At 35.9% G+C, this 24,635-nt stretch overlaps 2 protein-coding genes across 14 annotated transcripts in view; one reads left to right on the top strand and one right to left on the bottom strand.

Annotated features, from left to right (window-relative positions):
• Positions 1-122: 122 nt before the first annotated feature.
• Positions 123-24,192, bottom strand: LOC114249210 (protein angel). Of its 9 annotated transcripts, XM_089731779.1 has the most exons (11): positions 18,773-18,825; positions 15,763-15,832; positions 13,469-13,897; positions 13,106-13,254; positions 12,728-12,882; positions 11,707-11,871; positions 7,090-7,301; positions 5,345-5,434; positions 4,541-4,661; positions 3,445-3,650; positions 123-2,635 (listed from the first exon to the last, which is right to left on the bottom strand). In XM_089731779.1, exons 3-11 carry the CDS (start codon positions 13,753-13,755, stop codon positions 2,479-2,481), a joined length of 1,542 nt encoding a protein of 513 aa, XP_089587905.1. In that variant the 5' UTR covers positions 13,756-13,897; positions 15,763-15,832; positions 18,773-18,825; the 3' UTR covers positions 123-2,478. The 9 variants fall into 9 exon arrangements, with proteins under 9 accessions (XP_089587905.1, XP_089587903.1, XP_089587898.1 ...); XM_089731777.1 differs by lacking the exons at positions 15,763-15,832; positions 18,773-18,825 and adding an exon at positions 24,107-24,192; XM_089731772.1 differs by lacking the exons at positions 15,763-15,832; positions 18,773-18,825 and adding an exon at positions 18,875-18,963.
• Vps13B (vacuolar protein sorting 13B) overlaps positions 20,218-24,635 on the top strand; it is a 90,833-nt gene continuing 86,415 nt past the window's right edge. For 3 of the 5 annotated variants that reach the window (XM_089731731.1, XM_089731708.1, XM_089731723.1), the window contains exons 1-7: positions 20,218-20,424; positions 21,237-21,385; positions 21,944-22,121; positions 22,232-22,295; positions 22,797-22,987; positions 23,252-23,390; positions 24,098-24,291. In XM_089731731.1, coding sequence (XP_089587857.1) covers positions 21,299-21,385; positions 21,944-22,121; positions 22,232-22,295; positions 22,797-22,987; positions 23,252-23,390; positions 24,098-24,291 — 853 coding nt within the window. In that variant the 5' untranslated portion in view covers positions 20,218-20,424; positions 21,237-21,298. The remainder of the gene's footprint in view (positions 20,425-21,236; positions 21,386-21,943; positions 22,122-22,231; positions 22,296-22,796; positions 22,988-23,251; positions 23,391-24,097; positions 24,292-24,635) is intronic. The other 2 variants (XM_089731713.1, XM_089731718.1) reach the window with 2 other exon arrangements.

A 24,635-nucleotide genomic window follows, 5' to 3' on the forward strand; every position in this document is an offset into this window, starting at 1 on the left:
AACAACAAAACGCGAGTAAGGCCAAAATCAAACATCATAATTTATGATTTCTTTGCGGTAGAAATACACAGACCGACGGTGCCAGTCACGCCGCTATACTGCAAGGGTATGTATGAAAACGATTAAAAAACAAAACCTCTTTATTTCCAAACATAATATTTCAATAATGAAATTATTAATTATTACGAACCGTGAACGTGTTATAAATACAAATCAATAACAGGAATCAATCAAAAATGTTATTATATTAATGCCACAAATAATATGCATAACAACAATGCAGTCGAATTACAAAATAAGAAAAAGCATTATTTGACAAAAACATAAAATTTAAGGAAATACCTAAATAATTGCTATCCAACAAGATGAGCATTTACTTCAACCTACGCGATCGCTATTTTTGAGACTAAGTACTGGCTGGAAAATAAATAATAACTATTTAATTTTTTATATAATTTTTTACTGTCATTGTTCTTTATTGCCCTACAAAAATATGTCAAATTTATTTATAATCAAGTTTAATTTTATAGCAGACAAAACTACTCTTAAATAACATTATAATATCTACACATACCGTCATATTTGTGCGAAATGTAATTGAACTATATTAATATAATTCACTAAACTTTCTAATCATACGTATTGTTTACTACTAGTAACGAAACGCTACTGACAAAACTGCATATAAATTTGAAATACTTTTTTTAAAGTCCATTGCTGGGTAATCATCGAGCAAGAGAAAAGATATAGATGAGAGCCGCCATTGGACATCGCACACTCATTCGGCTACAATTTTAAGTCTACGGAAGCGAATACCGACGCCGCCACAGACTACCTCCACACCGCACTCAATGCCTAGTCAAAACAACGCAATGTATTCTGTAATTCATCATGCGAATGATGAAAATGTGGACGGTTTGTTCCATTTGGCAGCGGCTTGGCTCTGCCCCTGGCATTGCTGACGTCCATGAGCGACGGTGACCACTTACCATCAGGTGGGCCGTACGCTCGTCTGCTTACAAAAGCAAAAAAATATATTTGGTTCCACAGTTGGATCATTTCCACATCAATTGTTTGCGTCCATTCGATCGCTGACTCAATCAAGTTAACTTAAACTGTATTACACTTTCTTAGTTCGGCTAATAATAGTGGGCTTAAGAATGAGCACACGTAGCAATGAATCTTGTTATTTTATACACGGCATGGCCATTAGCGTTAAGCAAAGGAATACGAAACGAAGGCTAGCATAGGAAAACGAAGGATATTCGCTAAATATAATTAACAGTAATGCAACCTTTCACTTTGAGAGATCGTTTCTATTACTTTTTTTTTTTTATTGCTTAGATGGGTGGACGAGCTCACAGCCCACCTGGTGTTAAGTGGTTACTGGAGCCCATAGACATCCACAACGTAAATGCGCTATCCACCTTGAGATACAAGTTCTAAGGTCTCAAGTATAGTTACAACGGCTGCCCCACCCTTCAAACCGAAACACGTTACTGTTTCCGACATTAAACTTTAACTTCAAATATTAGTTATACATAGTTATAACATTACAAATTTAAATTCTCTACAAAATTTTTGCCTTTAACTAATTTTTTTTATTCGTTCACTATCCACTACTCACTTATCATTTAATAAATCAAAAATGAAATCGTATTATATGTAAATGTATTCTCCAAAATATCACATTTACATTGTTATATCTAGGCATTATAAGGTACATAATATAATTGTATGAGGACTTTCAGTATGACTATTTTACGTACATACATATATTTAAGTATCATTACTATACAACAAAAAAATATATTTTGAGGCACATTTGATTAAAAATATATTGATTTACATTCTTCTCGAATTTAGCGATGGTTGAAAATAAATGACGTCATAAGAATTCTAAGTACTCTTGCACCGGCGGCTACTTATACAAATAGTATTGTATATAATGTTTGTGTGAAAACAAATAAATTCGCATTTTTCCAAGATTGTAGGGAGAATGCTGTTTAGAGAAGTAAGTGTGTTTTTAAGTCTTTGTTTTTTTTTTTATAAATTAGTTAGAATTAGTATTTTTTTATATTTAGTCAGAGGCGTAAGCGCCATATGTTAATTTCACTCAACACAATATTTTTTAACTCAAAAGTGACTTCAATAAAAACCAAATATTTATTTCTAACCTATTTTTTTTTTTGTAGGAAAATATACTTGTTCCTGATTCGTGAACATTTTTATATATCTTTAAGTATGTTAATCAATTACACTTCTAGTACATATTTTTAATAAAATAGCACGCGTCAAGATTTTTTAGTTTTTTTTTTTATTTCCTGGCTTTTCATAATACTATCCTTCGATACTTAAAAATACTTTTGGAAAAAATGTAGTTTTTTTTTATCTATTCAACCTCGAATATATTCTACAATATAATGATAATGAGCGGTCCGTACGTGTCTCAGTCGCGGCTTCACATAAGCGTGCGTGTTAGGAGGCGTAGCGGAACCGCCTCAGCTCGAACACGGCCGCGGTCGCCAGATGGTCCGAGGGGTACACCTCGTTCGGGAGCGTACCGAGCACGCCGCACTCCGCGGCCGTCGGCAGCCGCAGACGCTCGAGCAGACGGAGACCGCTGCAACAGCTGCTTTCGTGGAACACACAACGACGACATTTATAACAATTCGCAAGCGCATACATTATTTAGTAGCAGCTAGCACGAAGGGCTTTACGAGTTAATTAACCCATAGACACAGCCCACTGAGTTCCTCACCGGATCTTCTCAGTCGCGTTTCCGATCCGATGGTAAGATTCTGTTTAGCACTGCTCTTGCTAGGGCTAGAGTTAGCAATTCTCTCAGGTTGACCCCGTGGGCTCACCTACCAGTCCGCGCAAAGTTGAAATAGCCTCTTAAGCTACCAAAGAATAGGCAGGGAAAAAAGTGTAAATTCACGACATGAAGAAACTCAAATGTGATCAATTATAAGATAAGAGGCTAAGATACACTGCTCTTGCTAGGGCCAGTGTTGGTAACACTCCGGTTTGAACCCCGTGAGCTCACCTACACGTCAAGGCGAAGCTGAAATAGCTTCTCAAGACTATCAGTATAGGCAGGAATAAAAAAGGCACCTACCCTCTACAAATTTCATATTCATTTAATACAGATTTAAATACGATACGTTTTCGATAATCTCGGTCTAGACCAGCATATGTTATGCGCAAAATGCAGATCAATGCGAACAACAGTATTTATGTAATTTTTAATCATGAAATGATCTATATCATGTAACTATATTTGAGACCTTAGATCTCAAGATGTGTGGCGCATTTACGTTGTAGATGTCTATGGGCTCCAGTAACTACTTAACACCAGGTGGGCTGTGAGCTCGTCCACCCATCTAAGCAATAAAAAAAAAAGATCATGAAAACGCCGTAGTAAGTAAATAATGTATTTACCTAAAATAAATGTAATCGACCGTGACCCAATGGTCTTGGAAAGTGGAGGCCTCCATTTGCCCGTCCGCCTTGAACTTGTTGTAAACAGAGATCAGGTTTAGAGAGTGACCTATGACGTCACTGTTGAACATCCGATTGTGAGCATCATTCCAGTAATCACTCTCGTCCGCGTCGGCCGAGTCGAAAGCGTGTTCCGAGTTGTGTATCTGGAAATTAAATCAATTAATTAATTTTAATACGCTTTTATTAGGTTAATACGTATATTAGTATGTAACGGGATCTTGAACATGATTTTGACCCCCTTCAAAACATCGGATTACACAACATTATAATAATAAATTTGAATTAAAAACAGGCTTAAAAAAAGGATATTATATTAAAAAAGCGTGGGGTGATTTAAAAGATATTGTTACGCCGGTAAAAGTAACGCCATCTATAGCCGAATAGTCGAACGAACATCGAAGGATCCAGAATGCTCGAGAATTACAACGCCATCTATTGTCAGATAGCGGGAACTACGACTAGAGATGTGTAATATTCTCGATGATTCTAGGGATGAGGTATCAGCTATAAAAGCGTTGTAGGGATGGCGCGCAGTTAGTTAGTAATCGGGACTACTCAAAGCGAAACAGCGAACGGAACACCTGAAGCGAAGCGGAACATGCAAATTGAGAGTTTTAAAGTGTTAATTGTTTTAAGTGTTGAATACAATTTTTAAGTTGTACTTTGGTGAAATTTTATTTATCCCAAACCCCACTGCGTAACAATATTACCAAAATGATAATCCTTCTACTCATATTTGTCATTAAAATATTTATAACTAACCACTCACACGATACACTTTTTTTTAAATAAAATACATTTTTATTTTGTTTGAGAAGAATCAGCAAGGATGAGTTTTTTGGGAGGTTTAACGACAAATGTAATATCTTCCACAGAGCCGTTGAAATTGTTCGTAACTTATACATAATAATATGCAAGCTTATCTTCAAAATGTCATAATCTAGATTCAGACATCGGTCAAATATCTTACGTACTATGATGGCTATCGCAACAAGTTTCTTGCACACGTAATCTAAAAGAGACCAGAACTGACCTTAATTTTGTTGAAATTCGATAGACATCCCTGTTGTCGGTTTAAATAAACGGCCAAGTGCTGGCAGTTGTCGGTGACGCCGATTCGTTTCCAATCCGAACTGTCTCGTAGTGAACTCGCTCTGTAAAATGATGAGAGCTCAAACCAAACTACACATTACAAGTGCTCTGAGGAATTATTCGAGATGATGCCGTGATCTCGTTTTTACCATCGCACCGCCCGCCACCAGAGTAGAGTGCAACCATACTACCTGGAGCCACTACGTTCATCGACAGTGCATTTCCAGGGAGCTTTTTTGCCACGTACCATCCGGCTATGGAATGAGCTCCCCTCCACGGTGTTTCCCGAGCGCTATGACATGTCCTTCTTCAAACGAGGCTTGTGGAGAGTATTAAGCGGTAGGCAGCGGCTTGGCTCTGCCCCTGGCATTACTGACGTCCATGGGCAACGGTAACCACTCACCGTCGGGTGAGCTGTGTGCTTATCTGTCTAAAAGGAAAATAAAAAATAAACTTTCCGAATAACGAAAGTGTTTTCGAGATATGTTAGAACTAGCACTAAAAAATAACTCGCTTAAGTTAGTAAGAGAGACATTCACTGAGGATCCGTTGACTATCAATACATAAAATTTTTTGCAATTAAAGAAATTGTCTACAAATCTAAATCACGTCATTCCATTTGATCATTACACGTGACTCCAGCATGGAGTACGTATCTAAATGAATTATAAAAATCCCCCATAAAACGCGATTTCATGTCTCTCGTAAAACATTTTAAGTGACAAATAATCGATTGAACGTTTACCTAACGCGTCCTCTATCTAATAATGTTATCACAGCACTTTCTGGGGTGGAGTTGAAATCGCCTGTCAGTATAACAGGAAAATGGCCGGACCTGAAAAATAATAATTTGAAAGGGGAGGTCGGTCGACGCCCGTCAAATGCATTTGTCGAAGCCCATGTATGTGTCTTAACATAAAATGTCCGTAAATAGTGCTTCTTTCGTGTTGTATAGCAGTGATTGGAAGGCGCATCACTAGGAAGTCCATTACGAATACTTCATTATAGTTAAACCAGCTATACCTGTCCGCTTCGCTGGGCATTTAAAAATAACATTATTATTTCTCACTCCCACAAAGATTCCCATCATTAACGCCCTCCCGCAATTGGTGTAGGAAGTCCAACACTCATATAAATATTAGCCTATCCATTATGTACATGTATTTTCTACATGGATACCAAGTTTCAAATCAATCGGATGCATGGTTCAGTAGTTATGACGGAACATCCGTAAAAACCACTGTAGATTTATATATTAGTATAAATATAGATATGTCGTCTATTCGAAGTAAACTAATATTTCGTGTAAGCTCTACAGAACTCGTCATCTTGCTCTCAGTTTTGGCAAAAATCTTTATGACGGCCACTTGCCTGACGTCAACTCTCCTTGGGAATCCTTCTGTTGACCCTGGGCATAGGTTGTATTAGCTTTGGTCGGGCTAAAGGAAAAGGTAGACCTAAGAAGAAATGGGTGGATTGCGTGAAAGACGACATGTGTAAGAGGAGAGTGAGCGAAGGAATGGTATATGATAGAGGAGTATGGAAGGAGAAAACATGTTGCGCCGATACCACGTGACTGGGAGAAGCACAGGAGAATGATGATATTTACAGCACTCGTCAATTGTAGTCAAAAAGCATCAGAAGATAAATTTCCCTTCCATTTTAAATAAGGTCGAAATCTTAAGTTGTGTTTGTAGTGCGGCTGTCCTACCCTACAAAGGTACACATGAGTGTGACCTGAGAGGGCTCTCAAATCGGCCCATCACCAATTCTCTCCTTCTTGCGTCGATAATCCTCAATAATGAGGGTTGTGACCTCCTTTAATAACTTTCTCCTGGATTCGTCTCTCTGGATCACCAATTACGTATGTAATGTATGTATGTATGTATGTATAATACTGATGGTAGATAGATACCACCACCTTGCCTATTTCTGCTGCGACGCAGGAATGCGTTTCGGTTCGAAACCTGGGACAGCCTTCGTAAGACTTAGAGCTCACACTCTCAAGATGGATAGTAACCGCTACGTTGTTGATGTCTACAGGCTAAGTACTAAGCAATAAATAAAAAAAGTGATTGTTTTTTACTACATACAAGGTATAACTACTTATGTTCCTAAGTTTTTTTTTTATTGCTTAGATGGGTGGACGAGCTCACAGCTCACCTGGTGTTAAGTGGTTACTGGAGCCCATAGACATCTATAACGTAAATGCGCAACCTTGAGATATAAGTTCTAAGATCTCAGTATAGTTACAACGGCTGCCCCACCCTTCAAACCGAAACATTACTGCTTCACGGCAGAAATAGGCAGGGTGGTGATACCTACCCGCGCGGACTCACAAGAGGTCCTACCACCAGTAAAGTAAGTTACTAAGAAATAATGAAAAAAAAACCTGAATTTACTATTATTATATACACATTAAGTACACAAGGTTACATAGGACAATATAGTCGTAACAGACAAATGAAAACACTAAATAATCTTACTCACTCCCTCCCATTGTTGAAATAAGCGAATCTATCGATCTCGGCGAGTAATATTTTTATTTGTGCTAGTCGTACGTCCGTTCTCTTCGGATTGTAAAGTAAGTGAGTTGTGGCAACGACTATGGAAGACCCGGGCAATTCCTTCGGCGACAATTTTACAATCACACCGATATTATCACGGTTGAGGATAGGCAGCTCCGGCTGGAAGAACTCAACCTGTTGAAGAATGACGAGCATCAGACGGGGATGACATGCTGCGCGCTCTCATCCTTGCGGAATAATAGATACTGTTTTGCAACAGAAATATACCGTTTTTATTTATTTCTTTTTTATTTCTTATATGGTTGGATGAGCTCACAGCCCACCTGGTGTTAAGTGGTTACTGGAGCCCATAGACATCTACGACGGTAATGCGCCACCCACCCCGAGGCACAAGTTCTAAGGTCTCAAGTATAGTTACAACGGCTGCCCCACCCTTCAAACCAAAACGCATGAATATATATAAAAGTATTGTACTGATAGGTTTATACTGGTGGTAGGACGTCTTGTGAGTCCGCACGGCTAGGTACCGCCACCCTGCCTATTTCTGCTACGAGGCAGTAATGCGTTTCGGTTTGAAGGACGGGGCAGCCGTAAAAACTGAGACAGACTCGTGTCTCAAGGTGGATTGCGGCATTTACATTGTAGATGTCTAAGGGCTCCGGTAAACGTTTAACGCCAGATGGGTCGTGAGCACGAACACCCATCGAAGCAATAAAAAAAAATACTAATAATATTGTAACGTAGTCATTGTAATACCTAATTAATATTTACAGTACCTTACATAAAATACAAGGTAAAGTTCGCGATCCAGGTAGTCAGGTGCAATTTACAATTCCAATTAGTTCAAATAATTCAAAATCAAATAATTCGCTTTCGCATTTGTTGGACGCGCTGCGTTTGCTGTCTTTCGCAAATAAACAGCTGTGAATCATTTATATTTCGACTGTCATAATCGAAGTCAACAAGTTATTTTTTGAGGTACTATAAATTTTGATACTATTCATGGTGACGTCATAAGTCTATAAAGCTACTGTCGTACTATACAGAACATAAGCAGCATTTAAAGGAAGCTTTTAATATATTTTCGGAGATATTAAATACAAAAAAATCTTGAATTTTTTAAAGTATTCGACCTTGTGATTGTCCAAAATTTTTATATTCTTCGTATATTTAATTTTTCTTTGTTTATTTAAGGGATCGTTAAACTTTTAATTGTATTTAAGCACAACGCTTTGCCTTAATCATTTTTTACCTACCTATGCGCACCAGCGCTACCTAGCCTAGAGGGCTGGCTATTCCAGCTACATCGGACGGGTAGGTGAGCTCACGGGCTCAACTCGAGAGAATTTGCTAACACTAGCCCTAGCAAGAGCAGTGTTTCGCTGAATCTACCGCCGAATCGGAATCGCCACCCACTGAGAAGATCCGGCGAGATCCTCAATGGGCCCTAGTCATAGTTTCATGAAAGAAACCATAATAGCTAGGTCATGAGCTCGTTTTTATTCATACATAATAACACCCTTTAAAGGTAGGCTTTAAAGGGCCTTATTTCCATACATACAAAGGAGAGTACGGTATACTTTTTCTTAATTTTATTTTTACGAAAATATAACACAGTATAGTTATTGAAATTCGAGAAAGATTTTTACAAAGATATCATCTTGTTTCGGAATTTTTCAACAAAAGGTTTCCAAGTTTTTCCAGTTTCATACGAATAAATTATTCAACGTGTTTTCGTTCACAAAGCATCGCATACTTTTTCAGGGATATCTTGAAAGATCATCGATACTCAAAAGCTATTGTGAAACAAGATTCTATTAATATTTCGACTTAACTGAGTCAATTTATTGTACGAGTATTCCTGCAATATATCGAAATACAACAAGAACATTGTGAAAACCTGAAAATAAGTTACTTACTAGTACTTACTAGTGCGCACCTTACTAACTGAGTACTGTAAGAGTTTTTTAATGATTATACAGTCAAACCTGGAAAGTAAAAAATTTAGTAATCGAGAAAACTCCTTTAATGGGATTATTCAGGTCCACCTCCCTAAAACTTCGATAAGAGATAAATAAGTAAGAAATATAAACTTGTATAAGTGACAGTTTTTAGGGCCCTAACGCACTAAACGACTCGCCTATACTCTTATACCAGACGTCCGATCTCCATCCTGATAAGAATTGGCAAGAAACTCAGCGGACATGTATTTTTGTTTTTTTTAAATATATATTTTTTTAATATTCTATTTTACAATGAGTATCAGAATCCGATCAGAGTAGGGGGTTCCCGCGGTCAACACTACAAACAGACTCGCGGCGTCACCCCGAGGACGCCCGACCGACCAGTCGTCAAGGCGATAGTCCACGACCAGCTATGACGAATGCGTCAAGCTCGTGTCCCGAGATATTACTGAAATGTCAACACCAACTCTCGACGATTTTGTACAGATTGACGACGACGTGGTAACCACTGGAGATTACACTGATGACGATACAGTCCAAAATTATATGAACACGTGGACTGATGGAAATGACAGTAAAGATGAAGCTGACCAATCACACAATTTGGACAGGGGAGTAGTAGAAAATCCAAAAAAAAGGCTTTTAACGCATTGGAGAAGTTTTTGAATATGCGGGGGTCATGGATACAGAAATATGAAAATGTTGATATAAAAACTAAACCTGAGAACTATTGCCTAACAGTGAAAGAGAAAACGTTTACAAATCGAATCGAATAAAAATTTGGTTTGCAAAATTACGATAATTAGTGGGCTAGGAGATATGTAGGAGCATTTTTTCTCCCTCTGAAACTCTCCTCAGGATGGATGGATTTGAATGGATAGAATGTAATCCACTTACGCAGCAATACTTTATACATGATAACTATAAACATATATTTTTTTTTAGGTCCCTTGCCCTTGTAGGTAGACGAGCATATGGCCCACCTGATGATGAGTGGTTACCGTCGCCCATGGACTTCAGCAATGCCAGGGGCAGAGCCAAGCCGCTGCCTACCGCTTAATACTCTCCACAAGCCTCTTGAAGGACATGTCATAGCGCTCAGGAAAAACCGCGGAGGGGAGCTCATTCCATAGCCGATGGTACGTGGCAAAAAAGACCTCTGGAAACGCACTGTCGACGACCGCAGCGGTTCCAGATGATATGGATATCTGTCTAGACTTTGTCATAGTTGATGTTCAATGTAATACAAATATAATATCAATATCGACACATTACACTGTAAACAAATCTATAGAATTGAAACAATCTTGACTAAAATGAAAGGCAGAATGTATAGCTAACAAGTTACTCTGACCAGCGAATCGAAAGGACTTTGTTCGAGTGAAATTATCACTTAACTTGTATCAATATTTTATGCTCCGCCCTGGAATTCTTTGTATTTTGTAATTACCGTACTAACAATTTAGTATCGGCTATAAATCGATATAGTCGTAAATTACTCTGCGTTTTTTATTATTATTAAATACATAATTTCACGACACCATTTTATGTTCTTTTATTATTCGCTTCCGTTTTGTCTGTTCATGGCTTTAGTCAGAGACTACTTTAATATGAACATTTTAAAAATTCAACTAAAATACAAATTTTTGTTTTTAGTATCCGTGGTACGTGTAAATGAAGCATTAAAACCTAGTGATCATAATCATGTATGGTGCGGTATATTTAGTTGTCTTATAAGTAAAATCGTGGTTGCAATTACGTTACGTGGTTGCAGTTAATTGATGGCATATGCGCTTAAGTGTCTTTATAATTAATTTACCAGTTTTTTTTACGTCGTTCTAGAAGTTAAGTCATTGAACGCGCGGTATTCTTCACTACTATGATAAAAAAATACACAACTTAACTAGTCACCTATCCCGGTACAAAAAAAATCCATTTGTCCAAATAAGCTTGTGTCATCATGTCCCTATTCTTTAGTAATATGTCGAAACTCCAGGAAATAGAGCAATCTAACTCGCAAGTAAATGAAGCTAAAGCCCATACATAGAACGGGATAGAGGACTTGTCGAAAATAAGCGTCGAAAATAATCGGTGTATAACGCATTCGGCACAATGTACTTTTCTTAGGTTTAAAGAAACTTAAAATTAAGAAACATCAGTTAATATTGACTGGTCTCTTTTATATAAATGGCGACAAACATTCTGAGAATATTTCAATAAGCAATTTAGGAAGTTGATTACTCAGTTCCTGGCCGCGAATAATGTTATAACTATACAAGGTGTCAGGTTCCCGAACTGGATATCTTAACACAGACATACCAAGAGTCACCGTATACAACGCTTACGTAGCTTGACGTTTCTCATCTCTTACTTACTACTTACTCTCGACTTTCTCATCTCTTACTTACTACTTACTCTCGACTTCAGTGATGGTAACCGCTACTTTTTTACTATATAACTGATTGAAACAACTGTTTAAGTCACCTCTGAAGTTAGATTCAACAAAAAATGATCACCTCTCGGAGTTTACCAAGACTACCTTGTCCTTAAGTATCCTTAGGAAATAAAAATCTCTATCTCTATAAAAAATATTTCTACTTATCCTATTAACTTACGCTGATTTGATCGTCCAAATCAAATAAAGACTTCTTGAAGTAAATAGCGCATCCGTCCTGCCTGTCTCCGGTTTTCTGTTTGAAGACACCTTGGTACCCGATGTTTTCGAATTTAGAATAGAACGTTTCAAGATGCGACAGTTGAACTTCTTGGAGGCACAGTATCTGTAAGAGAACGATGTCTCAATAAAGGAACGGACGTGGTTTCCTAGTTAAATAAGAAACAACAAACACGATAAAAAAATCCACCCACTATTTATCACGTACAATTTGTATCTAGATAAATGTAAAACAAAGCGACATACGACAGATTAAATTGATCTTAACGAGATTCGATAATTACGTAGGTATTAACAAGTCATGCCTTTTCATTATTATTGCGTAGACCGGTGAACGAGCCAAAGCCCCGTGGGTGCAAAGTAATAACCGGGGGTATAGACATCGCAACACGACTACAGCCGCCCAACTTTAAAAATGAGTTCTAAATCTCAGTTTCATGGCCATCATCTAACGACTGCCCCGCCCTTCAAAATGGAATACATTACTGCTTCGCGACAAAAATAGAAAGGGTGGCGATACCTATACGTGCAGGCTCACAAAACGCCCTATCCCAAGTAATTAGACATAATATAATTTATACGGGCTTGACTTTAATTACACAATGTTATTCCTTCGGTGTGGAAGTCGCCCGAGAACGTGTGTTTCATTAGAAAAATTGGTATCTGCCTGCGGGATTCAAACATAGGCACAATCGCATCGCTCGATACGAATACACCGGGCGTCTTATGGAAGTGTCAACTGTATTTAATAATGGCTATCTTTGAAACTCATATATGTTCCTAACAATACACCGTATCATTAAATGCTAGTTCACGATCAGAGTACGATGGTGTAATGCTCGGAGAACGCCTTCTCCATTCCATTCTCCGGTGAATCCTTTAAGAGAACATTTCGCGGCACCCACAGGAAAACATGATATTGTTATTCTAAAGACGCTACACAGACATACTCAAGTACTTACGTCAGGTGACAGTCTGCGAATTTCTTGGTAGAGACGTCTAGATCTGTGTTTCCACTTTAAATTCCTCGGAGAGCAATCGATGTAGAGATACGGATGATACTCCAACAAGTACTGCGCTAGTACATTGTAAGACACCACTTTGAACCTAAACGTTGCTGGAATTTGGTTTAGTGATTATTATTTACATCTTCTATTTGCGTATTTTTTTAGAATAAAACAGCGTTATATATACATATAAGCTTCACTTATCATTTTGTTATTTTTAAGATTTATGAGTGAAAAGTATTTTTTTAATCTAAAAATAGTGATAGAAATAATTTCATTCATTAAAGAATCAGATTTATTCTAAAGAAGTAAGTAGTATAAACAAGATATTACTCTCGTCCGAGTCGGTCTTCTTCCCTACAGTCTCCCAGGTCCTGAAGTTGAGTGGGATCTTTGTTGGTCTCCTGTGGTGCTCGGATTTCGCGTCCTCAGAATCATATTTCTGTTCAACAATCGACGTGTCTTCGCCGGATGAATCACTACTATATTGATGTTATAAAATGCATTTCAATTATTAATATTTCAGGTACTTACAATACATTTTAACGCGGGTACTTGTATAGTATAATTTACGTTTTATTTTAATTTATTAATTTGTAGTTAGACAGCGCTTTGTGAATAGATTTATTTCATTTTTACCGTACTCGAATGAGCAATAAAACGTAATTTATCATCGATTAAAGAAAATCAACATACACTTCAAAAGTTCCTCCGAAACTGGCATGATTGTCGGTAGGCTGGCTCTCGTCACTCATTTGCCCTTTTGTCGTACTCGCACCGGAGTGAAATGTTGGTATCTTTATCCTCAACCGTTTCTTCTGTCGCAGCAGCAGACCCGTGTGCAAACACGTAGCTCTCGCCAAGCACTGAGGCAAGCATGACTTCTTCCTGCTTAAATATGCAAACTTCCTGACATGTGCCCCGCAATATATGTTGTCTGTGACTATTTTCAATAATCTGCAAAAACTGTTTGTCTTCAGCATATCTTTTCTCAATTTATTACTGTTATTTTACATATTTATAATTTTGTTAGTAAGTAATTGTGTATATATATTTATATCTTTTTTTTTTTAATAAATATCTTTGGTATGATGTATGGGATTTGCTCTGCTGCTGTTGTCAATTCTGAAACAAAAAATACGTATTAACGTAGATTTTTGCCGTGCCAATCACGATCTGAAATATTAGTATGTAATGAAATTTGAAATTATGTTGATTATATATTTCTTGTAAGTTTAAGATTGAGACTTCTATTAGTTGTCGCCCGTTCCAATATAATTTAATCATGCTAGAGAACTAATATTTTCGAAAAAAAAAAATTGTTTCTATGCTGTTGGAAGATTAGGTTATATTAGATGTCTTAGTACATATTTTTAGTGTATATTTATGACTGTTTCATTGACAATTTGATAAGCAACTTCATAGCTGTAATTCTTAAACAAAAACCCTTTCCACGGACATTAACGAAATAAATAAAACACGTTGATTTTTTATCTAAGGGTTTTTGAGGTAATGACTTAGGTCGAGAGAGATGACAAACCTTTCAGGCAGACGATAAGTACTTGGTTTATAAATAAATTTGAATTGATTCATTTATTGCGCGGTTAGTTGGTCAGGCCCAAGCATAACCAGGCGTTAGGTGGTTACTGGGGCCTATGGACATCAATACGTCAACGTTTCAATATGGGTACCTTGAGACAAAATGTTTTATTACCGGTTGTGATTTAAAATGACTGCCCTACCCTACAAAATGAAACGATTTTCCTCCAAAAAAAAAAGTATCATGGTTTTTAAATGTTTAACTTTATATTGTTTAAGATTTTGTTCCTCATAACGTAATTCTTTTCAATAAAGTAAGCATATCCTATATGTTTACTTAAATCTAAACTGAATCGTACTTCTGATTATTTCACGATTAACCTATCTATAGCTTCCTACAGAAACGCATGACTTTTTCGTTATAGAAATAGGGTAGTGGTACATTTATCAGGCAATTAATAAATAAATATAAATAATATAATATTATATAATAATATATTCATTCAAAAAGGTAGGTATCCGGAATCAATGATTCGTTTATGGTTCCAACCAAATTTTTTTTGTTTTATTTGTCACTACGGTTTTCCATTTTGGCCCGGAGTTTGAGTTTCATCTGTTAATTAGATTAAATACAATGCTGTTTTTAGATATATCATACCTATTGTATATTACGAATTTCATAATGGACTTAAGATCTAACAAAGAGTTTCGTCTTAAATTTTGCATCGCCAATGGAATTTCGTAATCGGAGTCACTGAAGAAGTTACTTAAGGCTACATCAAAATACGTGCATAAGAGTGGAATAAAGCCTTCAAAAGCGGTCGAGAGGTGATGGATGATTTGCCTGGCTCCGGGAGGTCATCAACGTCTGCAACTGAAGTTAACATCGCAAAAGTGAAGAAAATAGTGATTGTAACAAAAACAGCCTATTCATCAGACATGGCTACAGTCGAGCTCTTTCTTTTTACTAAACTTAAATTACAACTTCGTAGGACCCGGTTCTCATTCGGTAGAAGACATAAAAGAGAATTCGCAGAAATCAACTTCGCAAAAAATATTTTGATAATTGGATTATTCGTTAGCGTAAGTGTCTCGTTTCTAAAATAGCATACATTGAAGGTGATAAAATAATTTTAAATCTAAACGGAAACGCCATAAACCTAAGAGATAGATAGATAAAATAATTTTAGATTAATACCTAACCAACATTTTGTGTATTATATTATTGATCTTTTCCCAACAAGTTTTAATCGACAAGTTCTACGGGGACTGGTGCTTGAAGAGCCTAAAAGCACAGAAAGTGGATTCGAAGGATCCGACAAAACATGTTCCGGGTGACGGCGGCTATGCGTTGCCCGGTCGATATGTAATTAGCGACGGCAACGATAAGAGAGTTATCGTGTAGCCCCGCTTTGCAAAGTAGCGTTCTGACGCTTCCTTTAGATACTTACTATCAGTTCTATCTTTAGGTCGTCGTGAAGGTCGACATTTCTCAAGTACCACGGTGCTTCGACGGCTATCCTGCAAAAACGGGATCGAATGACCTGAAGAGAGTTTATGTGCATGCGGGCCCGGAGCGATAAATATACTTGTATAGGTCATGACAGAACGTATGCAGGATTTATACTGATACCTTGTTATAAAGGGACAATTTTCTTCACTTGCAAGTCATGGGGTAGAGTCGACCGAGTAGGAACACGGCTCGGTCGTGTATGATGTTTGCGACCTGATGTGGGGACCGAATGTCATCCCTCTGTCAAGAGTGACGCTTAGCTATTTGGCCTTCGAAGTCCACGGTATGGGCTGGCCACAGATTCAGACGGCGAAAATGGAGTTACCGCGCCTAATTCGGGACAAAATGCTAGTAGTGGTGTCGGGAAGGCGAGCCCTTTTGCACAGCTGTGTTTCGTGGATTGATGTCAGTGCGCCACTTTCGGAACCACTCTGCTAAATTGGTGGTTGTAATCTGTAGTTTATTATGCATGAACGACAACTTCCTACTCGAGTAGTAGATGGTCGTATCATCAGCGAAAAGGGCTAACTGAACCGGCGACCGGGGTATATCGTTAACATAAAGGCTAAACAGTAGCGAGGAGAGAGCAGATCCTTGCAAGACTCCGGCTAAGATTTGTCACGGGTGAAAGTGAGTTCCCTCGATACCGAAACGTACGGTTCGACAAGAAATGTCGTATGATGAGCACGAGACTGTCTGGCGCGCCTATTTTGTATAGTTTGTAAATCAAACCGTTATGCCAGACTTTGTCAAACGCCTTCGCGATATCGAAGAAGAGGGCTTCGTGGGGAGAGTTCTGCGTCTGTTTAGCCCTAATAAGATGCGCTCCGTGAAGCGGTGCTCTTGCTGAATGCATGACTGTTTCGCACGGAATACGAACTGTTCGTGTATGAGGATGCCTTTCGAGGTGATGAAGTTCTAGAGGCATTTGCGTAATAGCCATTCGTATAATTTGTCTAACACTAGAAGGAAGCTGATCGGGCGGTACCCGTCTTTTCCGTAAGTTTCATTGTAAAGAGCTTATTAATAAACTTCTTATTATTTAAGATTTTAAATGTGGAAGAGCATGCGGTGATCTCCTCAGTATCATCTTTTATATTCCTACCTTGACATGATCTTCTATAATACCAGATAGCAATCATTCCAATGCAACTAAAATAATTGACTACTATTGACATATAGTAGCATTATGGGAAGAATCACTTTATGACTTTATTAAGACGTAAAATATGTTTTTATTAATATGCATTTTTTGAATTAGTAACCATAAGTTTGTAGATTGTGTAACTCTTTGAATTATAGATTGTGGTGTCTAAAGTTTTAGGTTTATTTATTGTTGTGCTTCTAATGTAATTTAAATAATTTATTTTTAATGTAATTAATAAATACACAAAATACTAGCTGTATCCATCGGCTTCACTGGGACACTTCATATTTAAAATTAATATTATTATTTCGCACCCCCACAAAGATTCTCATCATTAACGCCCCGCAACTGGTGTAGGGAGTCCAACACTCATATAAATATTTGCATATCCATTAAGTACATGTATTTTCTACATGGATACCAAGTTTCAAGTCAATCGGATGCATGGTTCAGTAGTTATAATGGAACATCCGTAAAAACCACTGTAGATTTATATATCAGTATAGAAGTATAGATTTGGTAAAAAGTTAATTGGATAATATTGACCTCTATGCCTAATGGTGTTGAGAATACACTGGGCTACATTCCGAAAAAAACCCTAAACTTTAAAAGAACTGAAGGGTGTCAATGGTGATCAGCTATGTATGATTATATTATATGATTTATAATGTCATATGAAATTTCGATTACACAGCATACAGTAACCCTAATAATCTGGAAAACTCATAATTACCAATAAAATAGAACACAAAAGGCTAAAGCCCAAAGAAAAAGTCTTCCGATCGCATGACTCAGGAGCTAGAAATGCTAGTAACTAAGCTCTTTATGAGGCCAAAGGGATGAATAAGGATAAGGATGGAGAGAACAATGCAAAGAGTATAGAGGGGAAATCATCATCAACAATGATGTAATGTTTGAGAAGAAGAATAAAATCAGCCTAACATTTTTTACACACTGCTAATATAATTAAATTACCATAATCACGAGGCAACTATTTTGTAACAACTAATTCCTAATTTCTAAATGTAAATATTTAAAACTCTTACTACTACCTTTCTATAATAGGTTAGAGAAAAAGTATTTTATTTCCTTCAAATTCCTTCATTTGTTAAATTCATTTAATATGACAGAAAAATAGAAGGAAACCATTTTTTATGTTTCTAATTTAGAATATCATATATTTGATGATATCAATAACAGCCATATACTAATAATTTAACTAGAGATATTACCATTTTTTTAAATAGATTATAATATATATACTTATAAAATATGAAAAAATTACATCCCGAACCTTAACTTACATCATTCATTTATTAATATGTATACAAAAAATCAATGTTTATAGAATAGGTTAAAATTGTATTTATATTTAATAAGAAATAAAAAAGAAAACCATTTTTTTTTTCTAAAAATAGAATTTACATTGTATTTGGTGAGTCCACATTTCTAATGTTTATAGTATCCAGTGGATTTAAAAGTAAAGTAATTTAATATAGTCGAATAAAATTATATATTTCATATGTTTTAAAATATGTGTTTTTTCTATGATTGGCAAAAAACAATTTAAATCACGAGGAACTTTTTGAACTCCCAAAAATATACAAATGCAGTAATACATGTTACACAGTGGATATTACACGGACAGTAATAGCAACGTTTACACAATTATATAATGAAAATTATTTGTCTAATAGCACCAAAATAATTAAACACGAGCACAATTAAAGAATAAGCCACCGATGATATGAGAGGCTTTAACGTAACAAAATAATGCACTTTTAAATGAAAATGAACTTACATGCATTGGAGATGAAAGCCATGACTTATGACTTGTGAATTTAGAGAGCAAAAACCATAACTAGTTGGTAAAATTAAACCTTAAAAATACATTTTTACTGACCCCACGACCTCTCGTATCGTTCGTTTACCCGTCACAACATCTGTCAAGCTGTTGTTATGGAACCCATTTTTTAATTCGTTCTAAAACCGCGATGTATTTTTACTCATCTTTCAGGTTTTTACTTCAGAGCCTTACATACCTTTACTGATAGAATCCGTATGCTCTCTCCAAAATATTTATTAATTTTTTTATATTAAAACTATAAAAAGGTTGGAACATAATATAACAATGCTTATTGATAAAATCAGGATCATTTTAAACAATACCTAGTACAAAACTCAATTTCTCAAACAGTATGTCGTTATTTTACTGTCATCAATTACATCAATTAATTGCAAATAAAAATTAGAATTTTTGGAATGGAGGGTAAAGGTAGGGAGAGCGATTTTATATGGGACACAATTTGAGAAAGTGTCCAGCTGTACGACCAAGTTACAACTTAAAATCCACCAAGATGGAGTGTGCTGAGTTAGAATTTTTGTATTTTTGTGAACTTATGTTACTTGTTACGGTAACAATACACTAGCGATTACATTTCAACGCTTTTTATACATAAAGGACTAGGACTAGAAATTGTGCTCCTTAGCTTGACCAGTCATTCCTTTTGGTAAGATAATCAGGAGACAAATTGTGTGATTATAAAATTAGTATTACTTTGGTATTTAATTACGCTTAAACGTGACATAACAATGACAGTTCTGATCGTCTCTTTAAGTAAAAGTGTTTGATGAAAAAATGATTATAAGCCGCTGCCTACCAATAAGAGCTCTCTTCAAATCTCACTTGAAGAAGAACATGTCATAACGTAGAGGATTATACCGTGGAGGAAAATTATTTTCAAAGTTAAACTGTACGTAAAAAAAGTCTTTGAAAACGCACTCTGGATGAACGCAGCAGCTTTAAGTAATACGGATTAAAATATGTGACAAGGTGGATATAATGGAGAAAAGTGAAACAAAATTGTTGGATACGGTCTAACGATTTGTGACGCGGAACAAAAATTATTCTAAGATAGAAGAAGATTCTATATTATTCTAAGATATTATTCAGGGTTCTTCCAAAACTCTCAATAAATTTCTCATCATTTTATTGAAAAGCTACCTCATTTCATATCTTCCAACTATTATGATCTCGTCTTATTTCATCTTGTTCAACAAAATTTTATTTCAATCTGTTTTTTTAAAAGTGACATGGATTCATTGCTTGTTGCAAAAAGTTAGGTACGTTTAAAGACTTTTAAATTTTTAGCCTGTTCAATCGATGAAAAAAAATCAAATTCAGTCAATGTCCAAATCGGCCCGATGCTGTCAAATGTCATAAGGCCGACAATTTTGCAAACTTTTGTTTATGTACGGTCCTTCTTAAATGAAATTTCATCAAATTATCTTACAATAATTTTAAGTAAAATAGTAAAACTTGTATGAAATTACTGTGCTTTATAAAAAGATGGATTAATATCAGATCAATCCGATTATTTTAGAATGTAAGTGTATGTTAATTGCAAGGATATTTACTTTGAAAAGATACTATGATTGTGACTTATTGCCTACGTAAGTATTGAATACCTAAAATCAATACTCAATCAACCAGTTATTTAGGCCCTTGCATTCGAGGTGGCCATGTGGAATGCCATATTTATCAAATTACAAAAAATATATATATAAATAATTTAAAATGAGTATCAATATCACCTCAAAATAATCTAGAATTTTAGAGAATTAGTTTTCATAAAATCAATTTAACGTAAGTTTATAGTAAAAAATATTTCTAGTTGAATGTCTAATTTTTAAGATAGAGAGTGTAAAATGAATTCATAAAATCGTTTTATATTCATCAGACCTTGATAAACAAACAAAACCTTGTATTTAAAATAAAGTACAAAAAAGTGACTCCAATATAAAGAGTTTAACCTTCACAGCTATTGGTTACTAGAGGTAGTTAGTGTATCTCATAATACAACAAAAAATAACTTACTGAAATAATAGCAAATACCAAAATAAATTTGAGAATAGTTTCATAACTGAACATAATTGTGACTTCATACAACTGAAACAAAAATAAAATCATAATAATTCAGGTATGCAATTGAATCAGCAGAAAAAATACTTTAAAATAAAGTGCTCTGCAAATGTAAGTTTAAATTCAACTAAAAGTAACACAAGAGTTAGGATGAGGATTATTAGAAATGAATCCTAAATACTATATATAACTAACTAAATAATAATAAATATATAATAAATATGAAATATATAATAAATATATAACTGACCATAATTATAATATATACTGTCTAGATCAGTAGCTGCAAATGAAAGATGGTGAAAATGGAAAATCCAACTAATTATACAGATCTTTCTTACAGTTCAACTTCATCATTGATCGGCAGGAATATGAACCTAAAAAGATAAAGAGACAAATGTAAAAATGTTTAAAATTGAATCATATGTGACACCAATACTTTTGAGTTATGTGGACAAATATGTTCGTGACTTCAAACCAGCTGATGCACAAGTAAGTACATTCACAAAGTACCCTAATGAAATGTAGATAGTTGAAATTTATAAATTTAAGTGCATACAGACAGTGGTGGGCAAGTAATTCAGAGATTAATTTAAGAGAATAATTCAGAGAACTTGAAGTAGGTAACAAATTTTGTTTTCAAACAATTAATTAATTGATAAAAACACACTTTCTGTTATCAGAACTGTTAGCTCTTGTCAGGTCTTATATAATATCTAATATTGTTAAACTAAATTGCAGAAAATTATTTGAATGCAACAATCACACAATCTATAGTAATTCATAGGGATGGATTAATTATATTTATGTGTATGTGGCTTTTAATTCTTTTAAGTTGAATTTGTTTTAATGTGATAAAATAATAAATGTTTGAGTTTTAACTATCAGTTACATACTCAAATAGGGATATGACTATGAGTCTATTATAACATTTTAATTTGGAAAATAACACTGAAATAAGCAGGACCAATAGACTAATAGCATTTACAAGAAAACTTCTGAATTAGTAAACAAAAACTGTTTTTCTACACAAATGATCGTGATGTACAGGTGTCACTATGGGGAGGAGGAGTGGCACTTCACAATCTCGTACTCAAGGCGGATGTGTTGCAGCAAGAACTAGCTCTTCCATTTACCCTAGTCTCTGGGCGGATTCATGAACTCTTAATACAAGTACCATGGACGAAAATTATGTCAGAACCCATCATTGTCACCATAGATACCATAGGTATAGTATTTATTGGTTTTTATAGTACAACTTAAATCAATTCAACTTTTTAAGATATTCTTCTGTCCCTTCGTTGTTATATTGATATTAAATCTAACTCTATTTTTCAGAATGCGTTCTAAGTCTCAATCCTCCTGCACCAAATGAAGAGACTGTACCTCCTGACTCTCCAAGGTAGTTTCCATTTACAAAAAAAAACAGCTATAGAATGTAATATGCTGTGTAAAATTCCACTATTAGATGATGGTGTTATGTGAATTTAGGAATAGATCCATGTTAAACCATGGCGCGGGTCGGTTTGTAAAAGATGACTGAAGGATTCATATGAGAATAGGCGTATAATACCCGTAATGCGGAATGCAGTTTATTGAAATGCAGTTTATTGAAATCACCAACAAGTACTCACTGATAGAGTAGGGTATGATGTAGTTGAAGCTGTACAGTGAAATGCTACCATCCTATCTATTTCTAACATGTAGTGGTCATGCATTTCCAGTTGTAATTGTGGAAGAGCTATTATACAATATAATTGGGACTTCAACCTCAAGTTTACAGCTAAGCGGCGGCGTTCTTTTTGGAATATCTATGGGCTCTGATAACCGCTTTACACCAGTTGGACTATAAGTTCGTTAACCAATTTATGCAATAAAAAGATTATTTCTCTGTTTCAAATAGCAGACGAGCGCAAGTCGTAGAAGCACCTCCGGGTTACATGCAAGCATTAGTGCGCCGTATCGTGAGCAACATAAGCCTCCGAATACATCACCTCATCGTGAAATATGTGCAAGATGATATCGTAATGTCACTGAATGTGAAACATCTAGCTGTCGACAGTGCCGACTCGGATTGGGAACCGTCTTTTGCTGGTATGTTGATTTACTTGACTTTCAAATTTATGCAAAAGCGAATTGCTCGCGTTTCTGTTTTATCAATTGTAGCTGAAACAACTAGTACGGTGTCACTTCATAGTGCAGTGCGGAAAATTGAATTAACCAAATCAAAAAATAGCTTTTAATTAGTCGTTCATGAATATGGTATTTTTTCATATGATTTTCGGTGTCGTCTGTGGCTTGCATGCGTCGCGCTGAGCGCTGCTGCTTTCAAACCTATAGAATATATTTTTAAAACAGATATCGATCAGAACCTGCCCATCATCAGGAGGCTCGTACATCTAGATGACCTAACCCTCTGCCTGGACAGAGCTGATTCTGATGGCAAGATAAGATTCTACCAGGAACCTTTGCTGTATCGGTGCCAATTAGAGTTAAGGTGAGAACACAAATACGACAATTATGAACTTGACGAAGATGAAAAAGTTGATATGTTTGTATGGTACCTTATAGTTAAGATATTATTTTCTATAAGATAACTACTTTTATTTTACTTTTATACACACTATTTGATAAGCAGCAGTTCAAACCGTAACATGCGATAGCAAATAGCGAAAGGGTTCCCCGTTGCTGCTTTCATATATGGGATAAGATACATATTGTATATTTTTTTATAAATCGCATGAAAGTTAATTACTGCCAAAAATCGAGTTGACATATCATAAACACTGTGTACTTATTTTTTCCTGCTTATTTGCTGGTAGCCTAAAGGGTTATTCCAACTACGCGAGGACGGATAGGCAAGCTCATAGGCTCAGTGTGACAGAATTTGCTAACATTAGCCCTAGCAAGAACAGTGCTTCGTCGTGCACTGAGAAGGCACGACGAAAGCAGCGTCTTGGCTCTGCCCCTAGCATTGCTGAAGTCCATGGGCGATGGTAACCATTCACCAACAGGTGGCCGTATGCTCGTCTGCCTACAAGGGCAATAACAAAAAAAAAAACATCCGACCAGAAACTCAATGGGCTGTGTCTATGGGTTACTATATTATTATGTATACTATTATAATGACAATACAACCAAGACATAATAGTTTTATAGGGTTGTCAACTTCGTCTAAAAGTGAATCACAAAATCTTTCCTCAGAGTACTGACCCGTTTAGTATCAGCGAATACACGTCGCGCAAGCAGCTTGAGTGTCCAGCTTCGATCAAATAAACTGGCTTGGGGCGTGACCAGTGACCAACTGACTTTACTCTTGCGATTGATCAGAGAACGATCTGTCGTCAAGGTGCAACCGCAAACCACCAAGATTATCAATATCAATCAACCGCCAGCGCGTAAGCTCAATAGTTTAATAATTACGTTTCGTGTACAATTACTGAGACTTATATTCGTTGCATAGTATTTAACAAAACAAATAGATTAGTTACAAGCGGCCCGCTCCACCTCCGCTCGGGTCTTTAACAAAAATTTCAACGATATTTGACGTTGTTTTATTTTTTTTAATAAAAGAACACTTATTGCGGCATAACTATAATAGTCAGACATATGCTGTCGCGACACTTTTTGTAAATGTGTAAATGTGTTCTATAAAGTCGTAGTACATTATTTTATTATATCATCAATAGTTTTCGCAGCGCATGCGATGTAAAGAATATTTTAGGTAATTTTTTTACACCTT

The sequence above is a fragment of the Bombyx mandarina genome, chromosome 01, assembly GCF_030267445.1.
Source record: "Bombyx mandarina strain Sakado chromosome 01, ASM3026744v2".
Taxonomy (NCBI): Eukaryota; Metazoa; Arthropoda; class Insecta; order Lepidoptera; family Bombycidae; genus Bombyx; species Bombyx mandarina.